The sequence below is a fragment of the Oncorhynchus mykiss genome, chromosome 15, assembly GCF_057628025.1.
Source record: "Oncorhynchus mykiss isolate SJ-2025 chromosome 15, ASM5762802v1, whole genome shotgun sequence".
NCBI classification, from domain to species: domain Eukaryota; kingdom Metazoa; phylum Chordata; class Actinopteri; order Salmoniformes; family Salmonidae; genus Oncorhynchus; species Oncorhynchus mykiss.
The window spans coordinates 18,223,462-18,240,178 of record NC_143036.1 but is presented as its reverse complement, the minus strand read 5'-3'; the positions used below and the strand labels follow the sequence as shown (position 1 = coordinate 18,240,178).

General features: G+C 42.7%; 1 protein-coding gene and 1 pseudogene across 3 annotated transcripts in view; one reads left to right on the top strand and one right to left on the bottom strand.

Annotated features, from left to right (window-relative positions):
* Positions 1 to 16,717, bottom strand: part of LOC110489719 (5'-AMP-activated protein kinase subunit gamma-2) — a 97,942-nt gene that overhangs the window by 10,672 nt on the left and 70,553 nt on the right. For all 3 annotated transcript variants that reach the window (XM_036943912.2, XM_036943913.2, XM_036943914.2), the window contains 8 exons: positions 16,376 to 16,427; positions 12,909 to 13,018; positions 9,426 to 9,507; positions 6,133 to 6,191; positions 3,957 to 4,002; positions 3,779 to 3,833; positions 2,447 to 2,573; positions 901 to 1,066 (listed from right to left, as the gene is read on the bottom strand). In XM_036943912.2, coding sequence (XP_036799807.2) covers positions 901 to 1,066; positions 2,447 to 2,573; positions 3,779 to 3,833; positions 3,957 to 4,002; positions 6,133 to 6,191; positions 9,426 to 9,507; positions 12,909 to 13,018; positions 16,376 to 16,427 — 697 coding nt within the window. The remainder of the gene's footprint in view (positions 1 to 900; positions 1,067 to 2,446; positions 2,574 to 3,778; positions 3,834 to 3,956; positions 4,003 to 6,132; positions 6,192 to 9,425; positions 9,508 to 12,908; positions 13,019 to 16,375; positions 16,428 to 16,717) is intronic.
* Positions 11,153 to 12,241, top strand: LOC149977410 (uncharacterized; annotated as a pseudogene).

Below are 16,717 nucleotides of genomic sequence, written 5' to 3'. Positions count from 1 at the left end.
CTAAACCTCAACAAAATGTTGTAATGAATAATGTGAAAATTGAGCAAGTGGAGGAGACTAAACTGCTTGGAGTAATCCTGGATGTAAAACTGTAATGGTCAAAACATATTGACGCAACGTTAGCTAAGATGGGGAGAAGTCTGTCCATAATAAAGCACTGCTCTGCTTTCTTGATATTGCCATCAACAAAACAAGTCCTACAGGCCCTAGTTCTGTCGCACCTGGACTACTGCCCAGTCATGTGGTCAAGTGCCACAAAGAGGAACATAGGTAAATTACACTTTGCACTGAACAGAGCAGCACGGCTGGCCCTTAAATGTACATGGAGAGCTAACATCATGCATTTCAATCTCTCCTGGTTCAAATTACAGGAGAGATTGAATGCATCACTATATGTCTTTGAGAGGTATTGACATGTTGAAAGCACCAAGCAGTCTGTTCAAACGACTAGCACACAGTTTAGAGACCCATGCCTACCCCACAAGACATTCCACCGGGGGTCTCTTCAGTCCCCAAGTCCAGAACACACTCCAGGAAACACAGTACTACATAGAGCCATGACTACATGGAACTCCTATTCCACATCAAGTAACTCATGCAAGCAGTAAAATCTGATCAACACTAAACCTTATGGTGCAACGCGGACTGTGAAGAGACACACACACACACACACACTCCACACAAACGCACATTGTAATATTGTTGTATGGTGGTATTATAAATGTTGTATTGTCGATATGTAGTGGTGTAATAATGTTATATGATGTACTGTTTTATATGTAATCTAAGTGCCTAAATGTGTTTGGACCCCAGGAAGAGTAGCTGCTGTCTTGGCAGGGGATCTCTAATAAATACAAAATACACCACCGCACGTCTGCTCAGCCTGAAGCACACACACACCTGACTCGTCCACCACTGGCAGTGCGGACACCCTCCGGTCCACAAAGATGTTGAGGGCCTTGATGATGGGTGTGTTGGGGTGGATGAAGGCGATGTTGTGGTAGGTCCCGATGGTTAGTTCCTCCAAAGTCTGCTTCATAAAGGCAGGCTTGGGCATCTCGCACACCTGCCACATATTCATAAGGGAGAAAACGTTTGGAAATTCTTATTAACATTGACTGAAACCAGGCAGAACTACCAATGAGAAACACTTTTCAAAATGTTGTAAAAGGTTTTTGGTTGCGTGACCTAATAAACATGAGATAGGAGAGATGGGACAAAGCACTTTAGGACTAAACTGGTTTCACCTCCATTTGACTGTCTAATGTAGTGTCAGCAGTCTTTCCATCAGTCTACCGGTCCCATTTTTGATATTGTCCATGTCTGTCTGACCTTCTTGCATGCCCTGCTCATATTACCATGAATGTCTGCCGGTCTATTTTTCAGTCCGTCTGTCTCATTCTCTATGTCTGTCTGTCTGTCGGTCGGTCTTGTATTCTGTCTGTCTATACCTGTGTGTGTGCAATCACCTGGTCTATCAGTTCCTTAGTGCGGCAGGTAGCCTAGAAATTAAGAGCGTTAGGTCAGTAACCAAAAGGTCACTGGTTCGAATCCCAGAGCCGGCAAGGTAGGAAAAAAAAAATCTGCCATTCTGCCCTTGAGCAAGGCAATTAACCCCCAAACACAGCACACACATTTCAGTTGAAGGCATTCAGTTGTGCAACTGACTAGGTATCCCCTTTCTCCTAACCCGCGACAGACGGATGTCCTTCTGTCAAGTAGGTTCATATTTCCTAACATCTTTCCTGTGGTCTACTTTATTATGCAGAGATACATTTCACACTCCCTTCTACAGGTCAGACACCTTCGCCTAGACAAGACTGCTTCTCTAGCCAGCAGCCTGCTACAGTACTACCTTAACGCAACCAAGTCATTCATTTATTAAACAACATTTCATTAATTAACGGATTGAATGAATATAAAATCGTTTCCTGAATTAGTGGATTTGAAACTGTTAACTGCGTTATATAGTCACAACACATCGTTAGACTTGAGGTCATCCAGGCAAAATCAGATGTTTTAGTTTTATTGAACCTTTATTGAAATAGGCAAGTCAGTCAGATCGCGTAAACCACGTGTCAAACTCATTCCACGGAGGGCCTAGTGGCTGTGGGTTTTCCTTCCTCCCTGATGAATTAACGTCAGTAATTAGTAAGGAACTCCCCTCACCTGGTCGTCTGGCCCTCCACGGAATGAGTTTGACCTCCCTGGATTAAACTAATCCTCTACTGAATCAGATAAGACCAGCCTCTCTAGACTCCATCCTTTCATCATCCTACCTTTGTAGGTGTCCTCCTTAATTTCCTTCCCTCATCCCATCTTTCAGAGTGTATGTTACCTTCAATTCTACAGAGATCCAACAAGGGGCAGCATACTCTTAAATTGCCACCCACCGTGTGTTATTCCTATAAGAGAGCCCATGCTTCACACATCCAGATTGACTTACGAAGAGCTGGAGGAACTTGAGGATCCTCTTGTGCGTGAGGATATAAAGCGCGTTGCCGCTGACTGGGTCGATGACGGGCAGCCGGTGGATCTTGTTCTTGATGAGCGAGTACACCGCGTCGAATATGCTGGGAGAGATCAATAGAAGATTGGGTTAAAATAACACAGACAACCTGTCTTTGCCAATAAAGCACTCGAGGCCGAGGGTGTTGATACATTGACTCTCTCTCTCTATCAATCGTCTCCATCTTTAAAACAGCACGTCGTGGTCGAGTCTCCAGAAAAACAGGTTCACAGTCCAGGCTACCTTTTTAAGTACTGCATTGGCTAGGAGGCTTTCGTAAAACCTGTTTCAGAACATTCCGCTTGGAGAGAAATGCTACAGTATCTAACGGAGGCGCCATAAAACACTAAGTGGACCTTATTCAGCGAAAAGCTCAAGCAAATTGACCAGATGACGTGCAAACACAAAGTATCCATGCATGTTAAACCATGAACCACACAGGAAGTCATCATAAACAAGGGGCTAACTAGGAAGGTAAACAGATCTGCTCTCTATCCCAGTCTTTCTCCTTCAGTCTCAAACCAAATAGTCTATCAGAAAGCAAAACCACGAAGACATCGGAATCAGTCATTAAGCAATTCAATGATACTGATGTTCTCCCAAAAGGAGGCAGAAACCAAACCAGAGGCATGTTAACCTGGGATGATGCCATAGTCGAGTGCCCTAGGTGGTATTTTAAGCAGAGGTTCTTTTTTTAGAGTCTGGCCCATACGGCTTTTCACAGGACGGTCCTTGAATTATTCAGTGTGAAGAAAATAAACAATGAGAAAGGCTGTCGCAGAGCAGGGAAAAAAAGGACAAAAATATGAGGGGAAAGTAGCAGAACTTTCCCCAGAAATCTAGGGAACGTACGGCATACTTGAAACTCCACCTGGGAGAGCTTATTGATAATAAACGACTCTACCTATAAATTCTAACTGAGTGAGGAAGCCAGGCTAATTTGCTGTGTTTATGACCATAGAAATACACTTCAAATTATGTTTATGACTATGATGTAGAAAAAAACGAGTAGACAAATCAGATTTCTCAATCAACTTTGAGTTGAATATGGACCGTTAGTATAATGGACTGATTAAATCCAACGCAAGTCCCTCAGTGTAATGATGAGTCAAGTAAAGTTAATCATGAACGGATCATTACTATCCTGTTCATGGATCTGCAGGTTCATTTCCACATCATACATGTTGTGTTTTATTTGAACTTCCTATATGAAATAAAGACAAATATGAAATGCAGGTGACATGTATAAGAAATGTGGAACAGGCTCACCTTGCATCAGGTGATATGTTCACTAATGGCTTAAAGGTTTCTTGTAGGTAGAGCTCTACAGGACAGAAAAATAACAAAAAGCACCAACAAACTATCACATCAATTTCTTTATAATCTGTTGACCAACTGATAAAAAGGGTTGTTTTGAAACTGGAAATCTGCTGGAAAGTTGCTATACCTCTCCATGTTTCAATCTGATGTTCCTCCAGCTCGTAGATTTGTACCTATAAGACAGAACATTCAACAATTAGTGATATTTAACATGCTTTCCATGACTCGAACATAGCACACAGCATTACATTTATAATGGTTTTGTTTTTATAAGCATTTGTTAGAATTAGAAACTTAATTAATTAAAAATATATAAAATCACAGCAATTGTCAGAAGAAAAACATGTAAGCCATGGCATCATGAAAAATCAAACAGGTGGGAAATTACCAGAATTTGGCACCACTATCACGTTCTCTCTCAGTCTCAGCTAATGACAGAGAAAAGGACTATTTCCTCATCAATATGCATAAGTCTGATATGGAAGGTTCCCTAGAGGGTCTCAATCAGGTCCACCTCAACCCTCTCCGACGTAAAACAAGACAGTTATGAGAACCGCTGCTAATGAATAACAGCAAAGAAAGGAAGGGGGGAGGGGGAGATGAGGGAGCAGTAGGTCCTCAATGACTTCATTACAAAAACAAAGGCCATTTCTATGGTACCCACAGCTACATTGAGCCCATTAGGAGAATATGAACAACAGCGGATTTGCTTGGTAATGCGTGTCGATCATTCTTTAGAATGGTGGTGTGACAGACTAGCGAGGTGGATGGAGTATAGACAAAATGCCCATTGAGCTCTATCAGCTCTTGAAGTACCCTTAGGCAGACGGAGTAGAGGGTTATAATACAATAGTCAAAACCCTGAGGCCTTTTCTGTTCTTGTAAAACAACAGCTACATCACATTCACAATAACACAATTACTGATCCAGGACTCTCTGTCTGTGTGTGTATGTGTGTGTGTGTGTGTGTGTGTGTGTGTGTGTGTGTGTGTGTGTGTGTGTGTGTGTGAGAATGTGTGTCAGCTTGACCACAAACTCACTCAAAAAGTCCACAAACAAATGAAAGGCCATTGGGCAGCCCACTCGTCAGTCAGTCCAGACTAGAGGAACTTTGACTCATCTTGGAGTAAGGTTGGAAAATTCAGGCTAAAACCTGGGAATTTTTGGAAAGCTACCAGAATTTGGCAACACTGTCAGTGATCTCTGTCTTAGGCAATAACAGAGGCACTGACTATTTCCTCATGAATATGATATGGAAGGACTGACAAACGCTTCGCTGCATTGGTTGTTCTCTTGACTATGGATTAACTAACGATAGCCATTAGGATGCCCACACACTGTCGCCGTCACCTGGCCTAACAAATACCAATAAATATTGGGACGGGGAAAATCCCAAGCTGGGCCTAGCCTCACTAGCTGGGCTTTCTATAATATGTGTAATATGCAGGAGTGACCACTCAGGTAACATGAACACAGATACTCCCATCTGACACATTTTATTTTTTACTTACCAGGTCAAATGTATTTTCTAGCTGAAAAATCATTGGTCATCGTTCGTAACAGTTTTGCTGCTATTTTGACCAGGCCTCTCTTGAAAAAAATATGATAATACTGCACTCTGCCGTTATTAAGCTTTAGCTGTACTAGGGAGGACTCCTGGAAAACAGCTACTGAAGTGGTTCTCATTACACAACACAGCTGAGCAATGCAGGCTATTTACACTACAGCCTACTGTAGTCAGCTGGCTGGCACATTGGCTGTGGTGAGTGTGAGGGTGTTCAGTGGGTGTGTGTGTGTTATACTTGACCACAATCACTGTGGGTGAGCTGGTGTGAGAGACAGTTAAGAGCAAGTGAGAGTGTGTGTGTGTACACACACAGGGTAAAACATGTGTGAAAGCCCTGGGTCAGAACAGAGAGACCGTACTGCAGAATCACCATCTTCTCATGACCTGATGATTAATGATGATGTCTCTCTCCACTCTGCCTGTAAAGCTCCATGACACAGTGCCTGAGATGGAGGTATTGTTTAAGCTCCCATCCTCCCAACACAACACTGCTGTCCAGTCAGTTAATGTCGCTGGCTGTGGTGACAATAGGAAGCCGAAGCCGTACAGTCAAACCATTTCAACCCACAGTCATGTTCATTAGTATGGACTGAAACAGGGAGTAACTAGCTGGACATGCTCAATGAGAAAACACTCATTTTGGTTTTCTGTAGCAAAATATTTGTACATTATTTCCATTGCCCTAATGAACATGACCCAAAAGTCCTTGGGATCTGTCTGATAAGGGGTCACGTACCATGGGAGACTTGTAGTATCTGTGGAGGATGTTGATGAAGTCTGTGATGGTTAACATTCCTGAAGAGAGAGCGAGAGGGAGAAAAAGGAGTGGTCTTGTTTATTGCAGTAATTATTCACATTGCACAGGTGTTGGATTTGTCCAAGCACATACACTCACTGGTACTGACAGAGGGAGACATAGGGAAGATAGGGAGGGGATACTGAGAAAGAGGATAGAGGGTGGAGAGGATGGGGAGAGGAGAAGATAGGGAGGGGATACTGAGAAAGAGGAGAGGGTGGAGAGGAGAGGAGAAGATAGGGAGGGGATGCTGAGAAAGAGGATAGAGGGTGGAGAGGATGGGGAGGGGAGAAGATAGGGAGGGGATACTGAGAGAGAGGAGAGGGTGGAGAGGATGGGGAGGGGAGAAGATAGGGAGGGGATGCTGAGAAAGAGGACAGGGTATAGAGAGGAGAGGAGAGTGAAATAGATGGGCCTATTTCTGGGACATCCTCTCCACATACACCTCATTGAGGTCAGTACAGCCTAGGGGTGAGAGAACAGTGTAGTGGAACAGAGGGCTAGATTCTTAGTAAAGCCCATCTGTGCGTGTCATACACACACACACACGTTTCTCTCTCTCTCTCACTCTCAGTTGAGTGGACTTGATTTATGTATGCGAGGCTGCAGGGAGACATCAGGCTCTACACTCACATCCTAGTGATGAAGCCAGGACAATTGCGCAATATGGATGTCCCCTAACCATAGGTGGGCACATAGCAATATTGTTCAATGTATCCTTGATTCAATTGTTGAAAAACATATAGACCAAATATGGTAAGAATATACTATTGAGTTAATTTCTGCCATCTTAAATTAGCACTAGTGAATGGAAGCCCATGACCATGGCTCATTATAACTCGTCTGCCTGTCTGTTCTCAGAGCCGGCTAGAGAGGAGAGAACAGTATTTATATCCGTCTCCATGACGCTGGCCCAGATACAAGGAGAGGAGGCCGCCTCTTGAGGGGAAGAGAGGGAAGGAGAGAGGATGGAGTCGTCAAAATGGAGGGCAGAGTAAGCCAATGGAAAGGAGAGAGAGAAGATGGATAGAGAGGATGGATAGAGAGAGAGGATGGATAGAGCAGAGACAGAAAATGGGGGAGGAGGTTGAAGAGAGGGAGGTACAGTGCAAAGACGGAAGCATTAGTAAGAGGATGGGTAGAAGTGAGGGAGAGCACACAAAGGAGAGGGGGTTTCTAAGGATGAAAAAAGAGACGAGGCAATGATTATATTATGGGGGAGGGTATTAGGGATGTGGCTAGCCATGATGTAAGAGTGATCCAACAGATTCAGGCTAGAGAGAGATTCCTATGTTACATAATATTCAGTGCATCTCAGTACAGTACATACAGTAAGTATGTGACTTATTTCAATATGTGTGTGAACACAGGCCACCAGTGCCCTCCCGCAGTGAAAAAAAAAACATTTTACACCTTTATTTAATCTTTATTTAACTTGGCAAGTCAGTTAAGAACACATTCTTATTTTCAATGACGGCCTAGGAGCGGTGGGTTAACTGCCTTGTTCAGAGGCAGAACGACAGATTTTTACCTTGTCAGCTCGGGGATTCAATCTTGCAACCTTACAGTTAACTAGTCCAACGCTCTAACCACCTGATTACATTGCACTCCACGAGGAGATTGCCTGTTACACGAATGCAGTAAGCGAAGGTAAGTTGCTAGCTAGCATTAAACTTATCTTATAAAAAACAATCAATCAATCATAATCACTAGTTAACTACACATGGTTGAAGCTATTACTAGTTTATCCTGCGTTGTTGTCCTGCGTTGCATATTATCGATGCGTATCGTTGCTCCAATGTGTACCTAACCATAAACATCAATGCCTTTCTTAAAATCAATACACAGAAGTATATATTTTTAAACCTGCATATTTAGCTAAAAGAAATTCAGGTTAGCAGGCAATATTAACCAGGTGAAATTGTGTCAGTTTGGGCCGCCTAATTTGCCAGAATTTTACGTAATTATGACATAAAATTGAAGGTTGTGCAATGTAACAGGAATATTTAGACTTATTGATGCCACCCGTTAGATAAAATACGTAACGGTTCCGTATTTCACTGAAAGAATAAACGTCTCGTTTTCGAGATGATAGTTTCCGTATCCGACAATATTAATGACCTAAGGCTCGTATTTCTGTGTGTTATTATGCTATAACTAAGTCTATGATTTGATAGAGCAGTCTGAGCGGTGGTAAGCAGCAGCAGGCTCGTAAACATTCATTCAAACAGCACTTTTGTGCGTTTTGCCAGCAGCTCTTCGTTGTGCTTCAAGCATTGCTCCGTTTATGACTTCAAGCCTATCAACTCCCGAGATTAGGCTTGTGTAACCGATGTGAAATGGTTAGCTAGTTAGCGGGGTGCGCGCTAATAGTGTTTCAAACGTCACTCGCTCTGAGACTTGGAGTGGTTGTTCCCCTTGCTCTGCATGGGTAATGCTGCTTTGAGGGTGGCTGTTGTCGATGTGTTCCTGGTTCGAGCGAGGAGAGGGACAGAGGCTATACTGTTACACTGGCAATACTAAAGTACCTATAAGAACATCCAATAGTCAAAGGCTAATGAAATACAAATGGTAGAGAGAGAAATAGTCCTATAATTACTATAATAACTATAACCTAAAACTTCTCACCTGGGAATATTGAAGACTCATGTTAAAAGGAACCACCAGCTTTCATTTGTTCTCATGTTCTGAGCAAGGAACTTAAACGTTAGCTTTCTTACATGGCACATATTGCACTTTTACTTTCTTCTCCAACACTTTGTTTTTGCATTATTTAAACCAAATTGAACATGTTTCATTATTTATTTGAGGCTAAATTGATTTTATTGATGTATTATATTAAGTTAAAATAAGTGTTAATTCAGTATTGTTGTTATTGTCATTATTACAAATAAATACCTGTTAAAAAATAAAAATAAATAAATAATAGTCTGATTAATCGGTATCGGCTTTTTTTGCCCTCCAATATCGGCGTTGACAAATCATAACCGGTCGACCTCTAGCAGGGACACACACATTTTATAATTTGCACGGACTATGTCATTTGATCTACTTTCCTCATCACCTCTCAGTTTCTATACCTCCCCTCCTTTATAGTTGTGATACCCTCATCTTTCCCTCTTCTCTATCCCAGTCTGACCATTTCTCCCTAAGAACTTGATTTGGTTCCATTCTGTTCACTATGTATGAAAAATACAGTTTGACTGCAAAGAAAAATATATTTTTCCACTTACCGACAAAGCTCTGCTTCTTTGTCTCCCATAGTGGGGCTGCCCGCACCCCGTTGGCAACCAAGGCAAAGAAGGCCTTTTTTACCTACAGGCGAGAAAAACACACAATGTTTTTACAAGACTTGTCAAACATGTATTTCATAAAATGTAGGTGGAATAGAGCAGCATTATCCACCACTTCCCAGCCCCCTCTGCCTCCCAAGCTCCCAGTTGAGGGGTCAGACGACACAGCATCTCCCCCCTAAAGAGTGTGTTTCTGGGCAGGGCAGGGCTTCATCACACCTCCCTGGCTGTGTCAGTTAGCATCCACTGCTTCCTCCCCGTTACCACTAGCCACTGTGTGGTTAGATGTCTGGTAACTTAGGACAGGTATACAGTACTGTAGTCTTTCATCACAAAAAAAGAATGCTGCCGTGTGTGGTTCTGGTGGTTTGACTTTTGTTCCCTGTAAACAACAGGCAGTGGAAACAATTCTCCTCACTCAGGACAAATAAGTATCCATCTTTCCATCTACTTTCATGGAGAGAATAATGCCCCCATGGCCCAGTTTTTCAAAAGATATCTGGATTTCGCCTATCAGATTGGATTAAATGCATAGTAATAGAATAAATAGAACATACTTGAATGGGGGGGGGGGGGAGGGACTCCCATCCTATTCCTTTGCATTAATCCAATCAGATAGGTGAAATCCAGACAGCTAACCTTTGAAAAACTGGGTCCTGGACATTCCAGTTTGGTGTGATGATAAGTTGGTATAAAATCAAAGACTCTAGTTCAGATCTTCGTATCTCTAAGCCAGAGTCACATCTACCTGACTGACTGGATACATACTGTACCATGACTCCATTCACCTCAGCTGGGGGTAAAATAACTAGGTAAACTCGTAAGGGGCTTGTGTAGACATGCTGAACAAATACCATTTCCTCATTAGAATTCATTCCCATTAGCATTCATTGTGAACGGCTCTCCCTGAGAAGCAGGTATCTGGTAATATTGTAATCCTACTGATACTGTATATCATTGTACTGCACCTCCCAAGATACGAAATGACTTAAAACCAAGACACCGCAAAGGGAAACCACAGATGATATCCCCCTCCAAAGACAAACGCATGGTCGTCTCTCTAATTGAATGCCTCCGCCTTTTTTAAATTCATATCCAATGCTAATGGTCTGGGAATGAACACACAAGCATGCTATTAAACCCCATTGTCTCCAGGCACTGTAAAACATTAATGAGAGCATCTATTTTTCTTTTGGCATTTCTGAAAGAGTAATCTTAAGAAGATTAAAGTTTAATGAGGCCGTGTAGCCATAATGAGAAGGTTCCTTTAGCCTTCACATGGAAACTTTAATCTTCCATTGGGGTCAGGCTCAGTCCGTTTTCTGTTCTGGGCTGCTGGTCTGGACAAGCACTTAATGAAAGATTGGGAATCGGATAAGCAACTACTACCAGCCAAAACGTGGATGTGATCAGAGCTATAGGGCTGCCCTATTTTCCAATCGTTAATACAAGTATATTCCAGTAAGCGGGAGGGACGACCCATTTTCCTATCTTCGTTTCCTCATCCACGTGCCAAATACATTCCCTATGAAGAGAAAGAACCCCCTCATTGACTTCAGAGAGTTCCTGCTAAACCCTCTGTAAAACTTGACATATATAAAAAGAGAACTACACAAGCTAAAAGACTACACAGAACTGACCTGTCTCGACAAGAAAAGGTTTTAAGAATGAAGGGGGAGCCGTTCGACAAATGCTGTCTGTGCCTCACACTGTCTGGGGCACAAGGTGTGTGTGTGTGTGTGTGTGGGGGGGGGGGGGGGGCTGTCCTGAAGGAGGAATTGGGAGCCATGGACCAGAAACTAGGCGCTGTGGAGACCAGGCTACAAGCCAACGTGAGCCAGGTGGAGGAAGTGAAAAGTATGAACAAAGTTCAGGAAGAAGAACTGAAGACATTAAAGAAGAAGGACTTAGCAGCTGGTCAGCCAAAGGTGGCCTTCTCTGCAGCTCTAAGAACATATGGTTCTGGGAACATTGGACCCTTCACCACTGACATACCCTTACAGTACAAAAGTCTTCTCCAACGTCGGCAGTGGATACAACCCTGCTACAGTTGTCTTCACAGCCATGGTCAGAGTGTATTACTTCTGCTACACCGTGTTCTACAACGGAAACGCCAACGCTGCCGTGACTTTGCGGAAGAACGGACAGCTGCTGGTGTCCTCATGGGACGTTAGGTCTGGAACGGCACAAGACTTTGCCAGCAACGCAGCCGTAGTGGAGCCGGAGGTGGGAGACAGCACTGAGCTGGGCGTAGACACTAACAGGGCAGAAACTACAACACCTCCAGTGGGTTTTTACTCTTTCCCATGTAATATGAGTAACACGTTTAGTTCATTTGGCTGTACATAACAGAAGAGATTTTGGGAAAATACATCACAACAGTATGAAAGTAAAACAAAATAAAACATTTACAAAAATAAAAACTAGCACACTGATTAAACTGTGATGATGTTGAGAGAGGACCAGGTCTACTAGACAAATAGATCTATTGCATTCTTGTGACCTGCGCACTAGTCAAAGGTCACTGTCTGCTGTAATAGTTGTGGTTTGATGTTTAATGAAGAACAGGTTCAAGCTGTTTGAGTGAGGTGTTGGTGGTGGTTGTGTTTGTTGTTCTTCTCCATTGTTTGACTGCTGGACTGCAGCCGTTTCATTAAAGTCTTCTCACTGCTTCCTTGTTTTCACTGACATCTCTGTAGACCGACATCATCTCTGTAGACCGACATCATCTCTGTAGACCGACATCATCTCTGTAGACCGACATCATCTCTGTAGACCGACATCATCTCTGTAGACCGACATCATCTCTGTAGACCGACATCATCTCTGTAGACCGACATCATCTCTGTAGAGTGTAGTGTGGTCTAACCATGGAAGGATGAGACCTCCAAGCGACACGGTGGATAAGAGATAACACTTATCTGGATTAAAATGTAGAGCTTTTTAATTGCAGATTTCTATCAAGTCACAAGTTCAGACAAAAGCTATTTTTCTAGCTGGTGCTTTTGAAGATAAAACAGTGGGAGAGATTGCGAGGGGTTTTAAAGTGTGACAAGCTTCGAGAGAGAGGAACTGAAAGACTTTTACAAAGAGGATATCATAATAGTATATTCTGGCCTGAGGAGAAAGTCTCCAGCTAATTTCTGTGCTGCGTAGAGACATTTGTATCACTTTCCAAACCAAGACCATAACGGAGTTTACATGTTTAACAAAGCAGATCAATAAGTAACCAGAGACATAGTATCATGGCTCAAGCCATGACGCAATTGCATTTGAAGTTACTAGTCAATAAAACACACAAAAAAAGTTTCCTATTGACCACCTGTGTAGATGGAACATTATCAGAAGGCGGGACTACAGAACAATGTTCTGTGACTGTCAGAAGTCTTTGTACAATAGATGTTCATTAGACGGAGCACTTACCTGCAGAGTAGTGTCAAAAACCACGAGCTTAGAGCTGGTAGGAACAATGTCGTAGCACTTGTGTGACTTCATAAAGCGCATGTAGATATCACTTTCGGATTCTTCAAAAGCTGAAAGTAAAGCACATATATGCACAAGCATTAATTCGATGTTCTTACCAGAAAACATTAATACACAAAATACTAGGAATGGAACAACAATGGAAATCCTGATACCTTGTACTATGACCAGTAATGAGGAGGTAAAATGACTTCCACTGATTCATGGTTTGCTCTATGCACATCTTCTTCAAAGAGAATATGGAAGAGACGTGGTACATGGAGAAAATGACTTCCTGGGCATTTTCATATAGCTACAAAATAGGATCTCTCAAAACCACTACATTGTTGTGTGAGATATCCTGGGTGTCTGATGTTGCCTTTCTTCTCAAAGGACCTGAATATAAAGGGTATATTCAATGAACTAAGAGACTGGAAGTTTCTCACTCGCTGACTACTGACTCAATCTCCAGGGCCGGTTGCCATGGTAATTCTCCCTGTACTATTCAGCTACACTAAACAGACTTTTTTTTGTTAAGCTCTTGAGACAGAGCAGTCGTTTGTTCTATGACTGGAAGGAGCCGCCATGCTCCCCACTCACCTTCCTCAAAATCTCTCCTCAAGGAGTCTAGACGACTTGGCCGACTTCGTCTGGACGTTGCCATACATTCTGGCGGTGATTTGAACCGACGCTGCAGTCTAACTGCTGTGCCGTCTGTACGTCTGTACACCCGTCAGTGTATCAGGTTGATGCGTAGGACTGACAGCTCCACTCCCATGGCTTTCGCCCTGTCAATTCTAATGACGGGTGAGGAGGCTATGTCGACACCTCTGCCGATGGTCACAGCCCAGGTCCATACATATCACAACCTGGGTATCCGAGCCCAATGCAGCATTGCTAAACCACAGTCAATGCCTAAAAAGGGACGTGAATCCATGTCCATTGTGCCACTTGAAATAAATCTAATGCCATAATAACAACAACAACCTCTTCCATCTGCTTTGTCCTAGAGGTTCGCCACCCAACAATCCCATAATAGCTCCGTTAGACTTTGCTCCTTTGCTATGCAGAGCAGCAGGAGAATGCAGCCTTACAAACCTGAGAGAAACGAGGTGCATTTGATTGAGACTAGATCAAACTGGTTTAAGACAACCCTAATGTAGTCGGAATGTCCTCGGGGGGGAAAAACTGAACATTTATATGTGTTCTGTTATCAATAAATTAGTCTTGGTTCTATGGAAAACCTTGGAACTTAAACCACTATAGGTTAGAGTATCAAACAGAGGTTTTATAGAGTGCACAACGCACATACCAACTCCCAAAATCCCTGAACACAATGGCTGTGGCTGGTGCCCAAAGCCATTGCCTCACGATCACACTCCCACCAATCTCCAAGTAAAACTACTCTGACCATCTGAGTATTTTGAAGTACCACTGAGCACAGGCTTGACACTCTGGCAAGCAGCCATGTTGGCTATTCTGAGAATTGAATTAATGTAAAATGGTCTGTTTGTTTTGAAGAGCCTTGATGATTCACATTTGACCAACGTTGAAAGAAGGCAGCAGTAGCCTTCCATCTCACAGCCTACTGAATGATGGTTGGCTCATGTGGCTTAACTTGAAAAACAAAATGGGGGGAAAAAAACAAATGATGTAAATAGGATTTAGTTTACCAGATTTACCCAGATGTCTGGTGTTGATGCCTTTATGTAAACCTCTACAGAGTACATCTAGGCTATTTCCATCCGAATGGAATGTTATGTAATAATGGTACCACGATGATAATTTCACACATCTTCTCTGTAATAAAGGTATAGTAACATTAGTGTTCAGCCCCCCCATCCCACCCACCCACCCAGTTTTTTGAAGCAAGCAGCATCATGCTCACTGAATGTGCTGCGTGTGCCATGCATACTGTGATGTGACACACAGAGTGAGAGCTGCTGGTACAGTGAAGAGCCTTGGGGAAACACTCAGCGCTGACGTACCTGGTTACCTTAAACATTACAGGGCACGAAGATCACCACCAGTCATGAAAACGAAGAACAAAACCATGGCTTTGTTCAGCAGGGCAGAGCGTTCAGAACTGTTGCAGATACAGTGCATTCGGAAAGTATTCAGACCCCTTCACTTTTTCTAAATTTCCTTATGTTACAGCCTCATTCTAAAACTGATTCAATTGTTTTTCTTCCTTATCAATCTACACGCAACAGAATAAGGCTGTAACGTAACAAAATGTGGGAAAAGTAAAGAGGTCTTAATACTTTCCGAACACACTGTAGATATGTGGTGTATAGAACGGACATGACATTATATCCTGTGCAATATGCAACTTCATCTAAGCTCTGAGCACTCACAGATAGGCTACTGACTAAACTTGAAAAAAAAGACTGTGTCAAGTGACCTGAACTCACTGGACTAGAAGTGACTTTGGATAAGTGAGTCTGATAAGTGGCATATATATTGTATTTCATGTAAAGTTTAGGGTAGCTGCCTAGGTGGGTAGATTGTGGCAGTTTTTTCTAGTTCTACTTCCCATGTACTTGGTCGTTCATTTGACGTCAGATGGTAAACACATCTGGAGAAGTAAGTCATATTCACAAACATCTAGATTAAGCTCCCTTAATCAAGGCAGAATAGCACTGCCCTGTCAGTAGCCCCCATCATCTCCTTGTTCAAGCTCTTCTGTAGGGTATTTCTGATTAGATCAGTTATTTACAGCGAAGCTGAGATGCTATTTGGTATAAACACTAGATAAAATGGATACGCTATGATTCAGCATTCTAAACTCATTAATATAACACTGTCAAGCTATAGGGTAACACTACCTATGCTGCAGCAGTACTGTATCTGATACAGATGCAACATCCCATTGTGTCTGGACTGAGGGAGGCAGCCAACAGGTTAGCAGGGATAACAGCAAACAAGCTCCCCCCTAACATGAGCTGAATCCCCTTCATACTAACAATGAAGGTCCCTGCCATCCACTAAAGCTTCTATACATTGACATGATGGGCTACAGAGCTGGTATATAGTTCGGTTCCACCTTTGATATACTCACAAAGCAGTTCAAAACATGTTCTTTTTTTTTATTACATGTTTTGATTATTAGACTACACCAGTCAAATAATGGGAATATGATCCATGGGTGGGATTGTTTGGGCAAAAATACATTTACCACTAAATGTGTTATTGGCATGATATATGACTTTAAGGCACCAACCATGTATGTTCATTTGACCAATAATCAACGGGCTACATGGCCTTCATGAACTGTTGCTTAGGCTAATTACATAAAAATCATAGATCATTCACAGATCCATTTGGCTGACGCATTACCTTGTCAACTGCCATGACAAAGGTTATGCATGGGTTTGCGGATCTACTAGTTGAAAATACATTTCCAAAAAGTTTGCAAAGAGGCTTACCTTCATCTTCTAGATCAAGTTTCTCCAGCATGCCTTCAGCTAAACCGTGGACCTGTAGATAAGAGGTACAGATAGCCAATTGACCGACTGACTCTTTCCGCTCCTCTTTCACTCCACAACCCTGCACAGGCAACGATGGCAGCAGAGACCAGGGCGCAGTCGGTTATGAAATACTAGTAGGTCGTAGAAAAAGTAACGGTTGTCAACCACACTATAGTGGATAAAATGTAGCGAACAGATAGCTTATGTTGCCTTCCCGAGCTGCAACTAGCCTTCCGAACTGGTAACGTTACTGATTTGACAGTCGCCGGGCATGAGAAACTCCTCTCCTCTTGTGCGGTG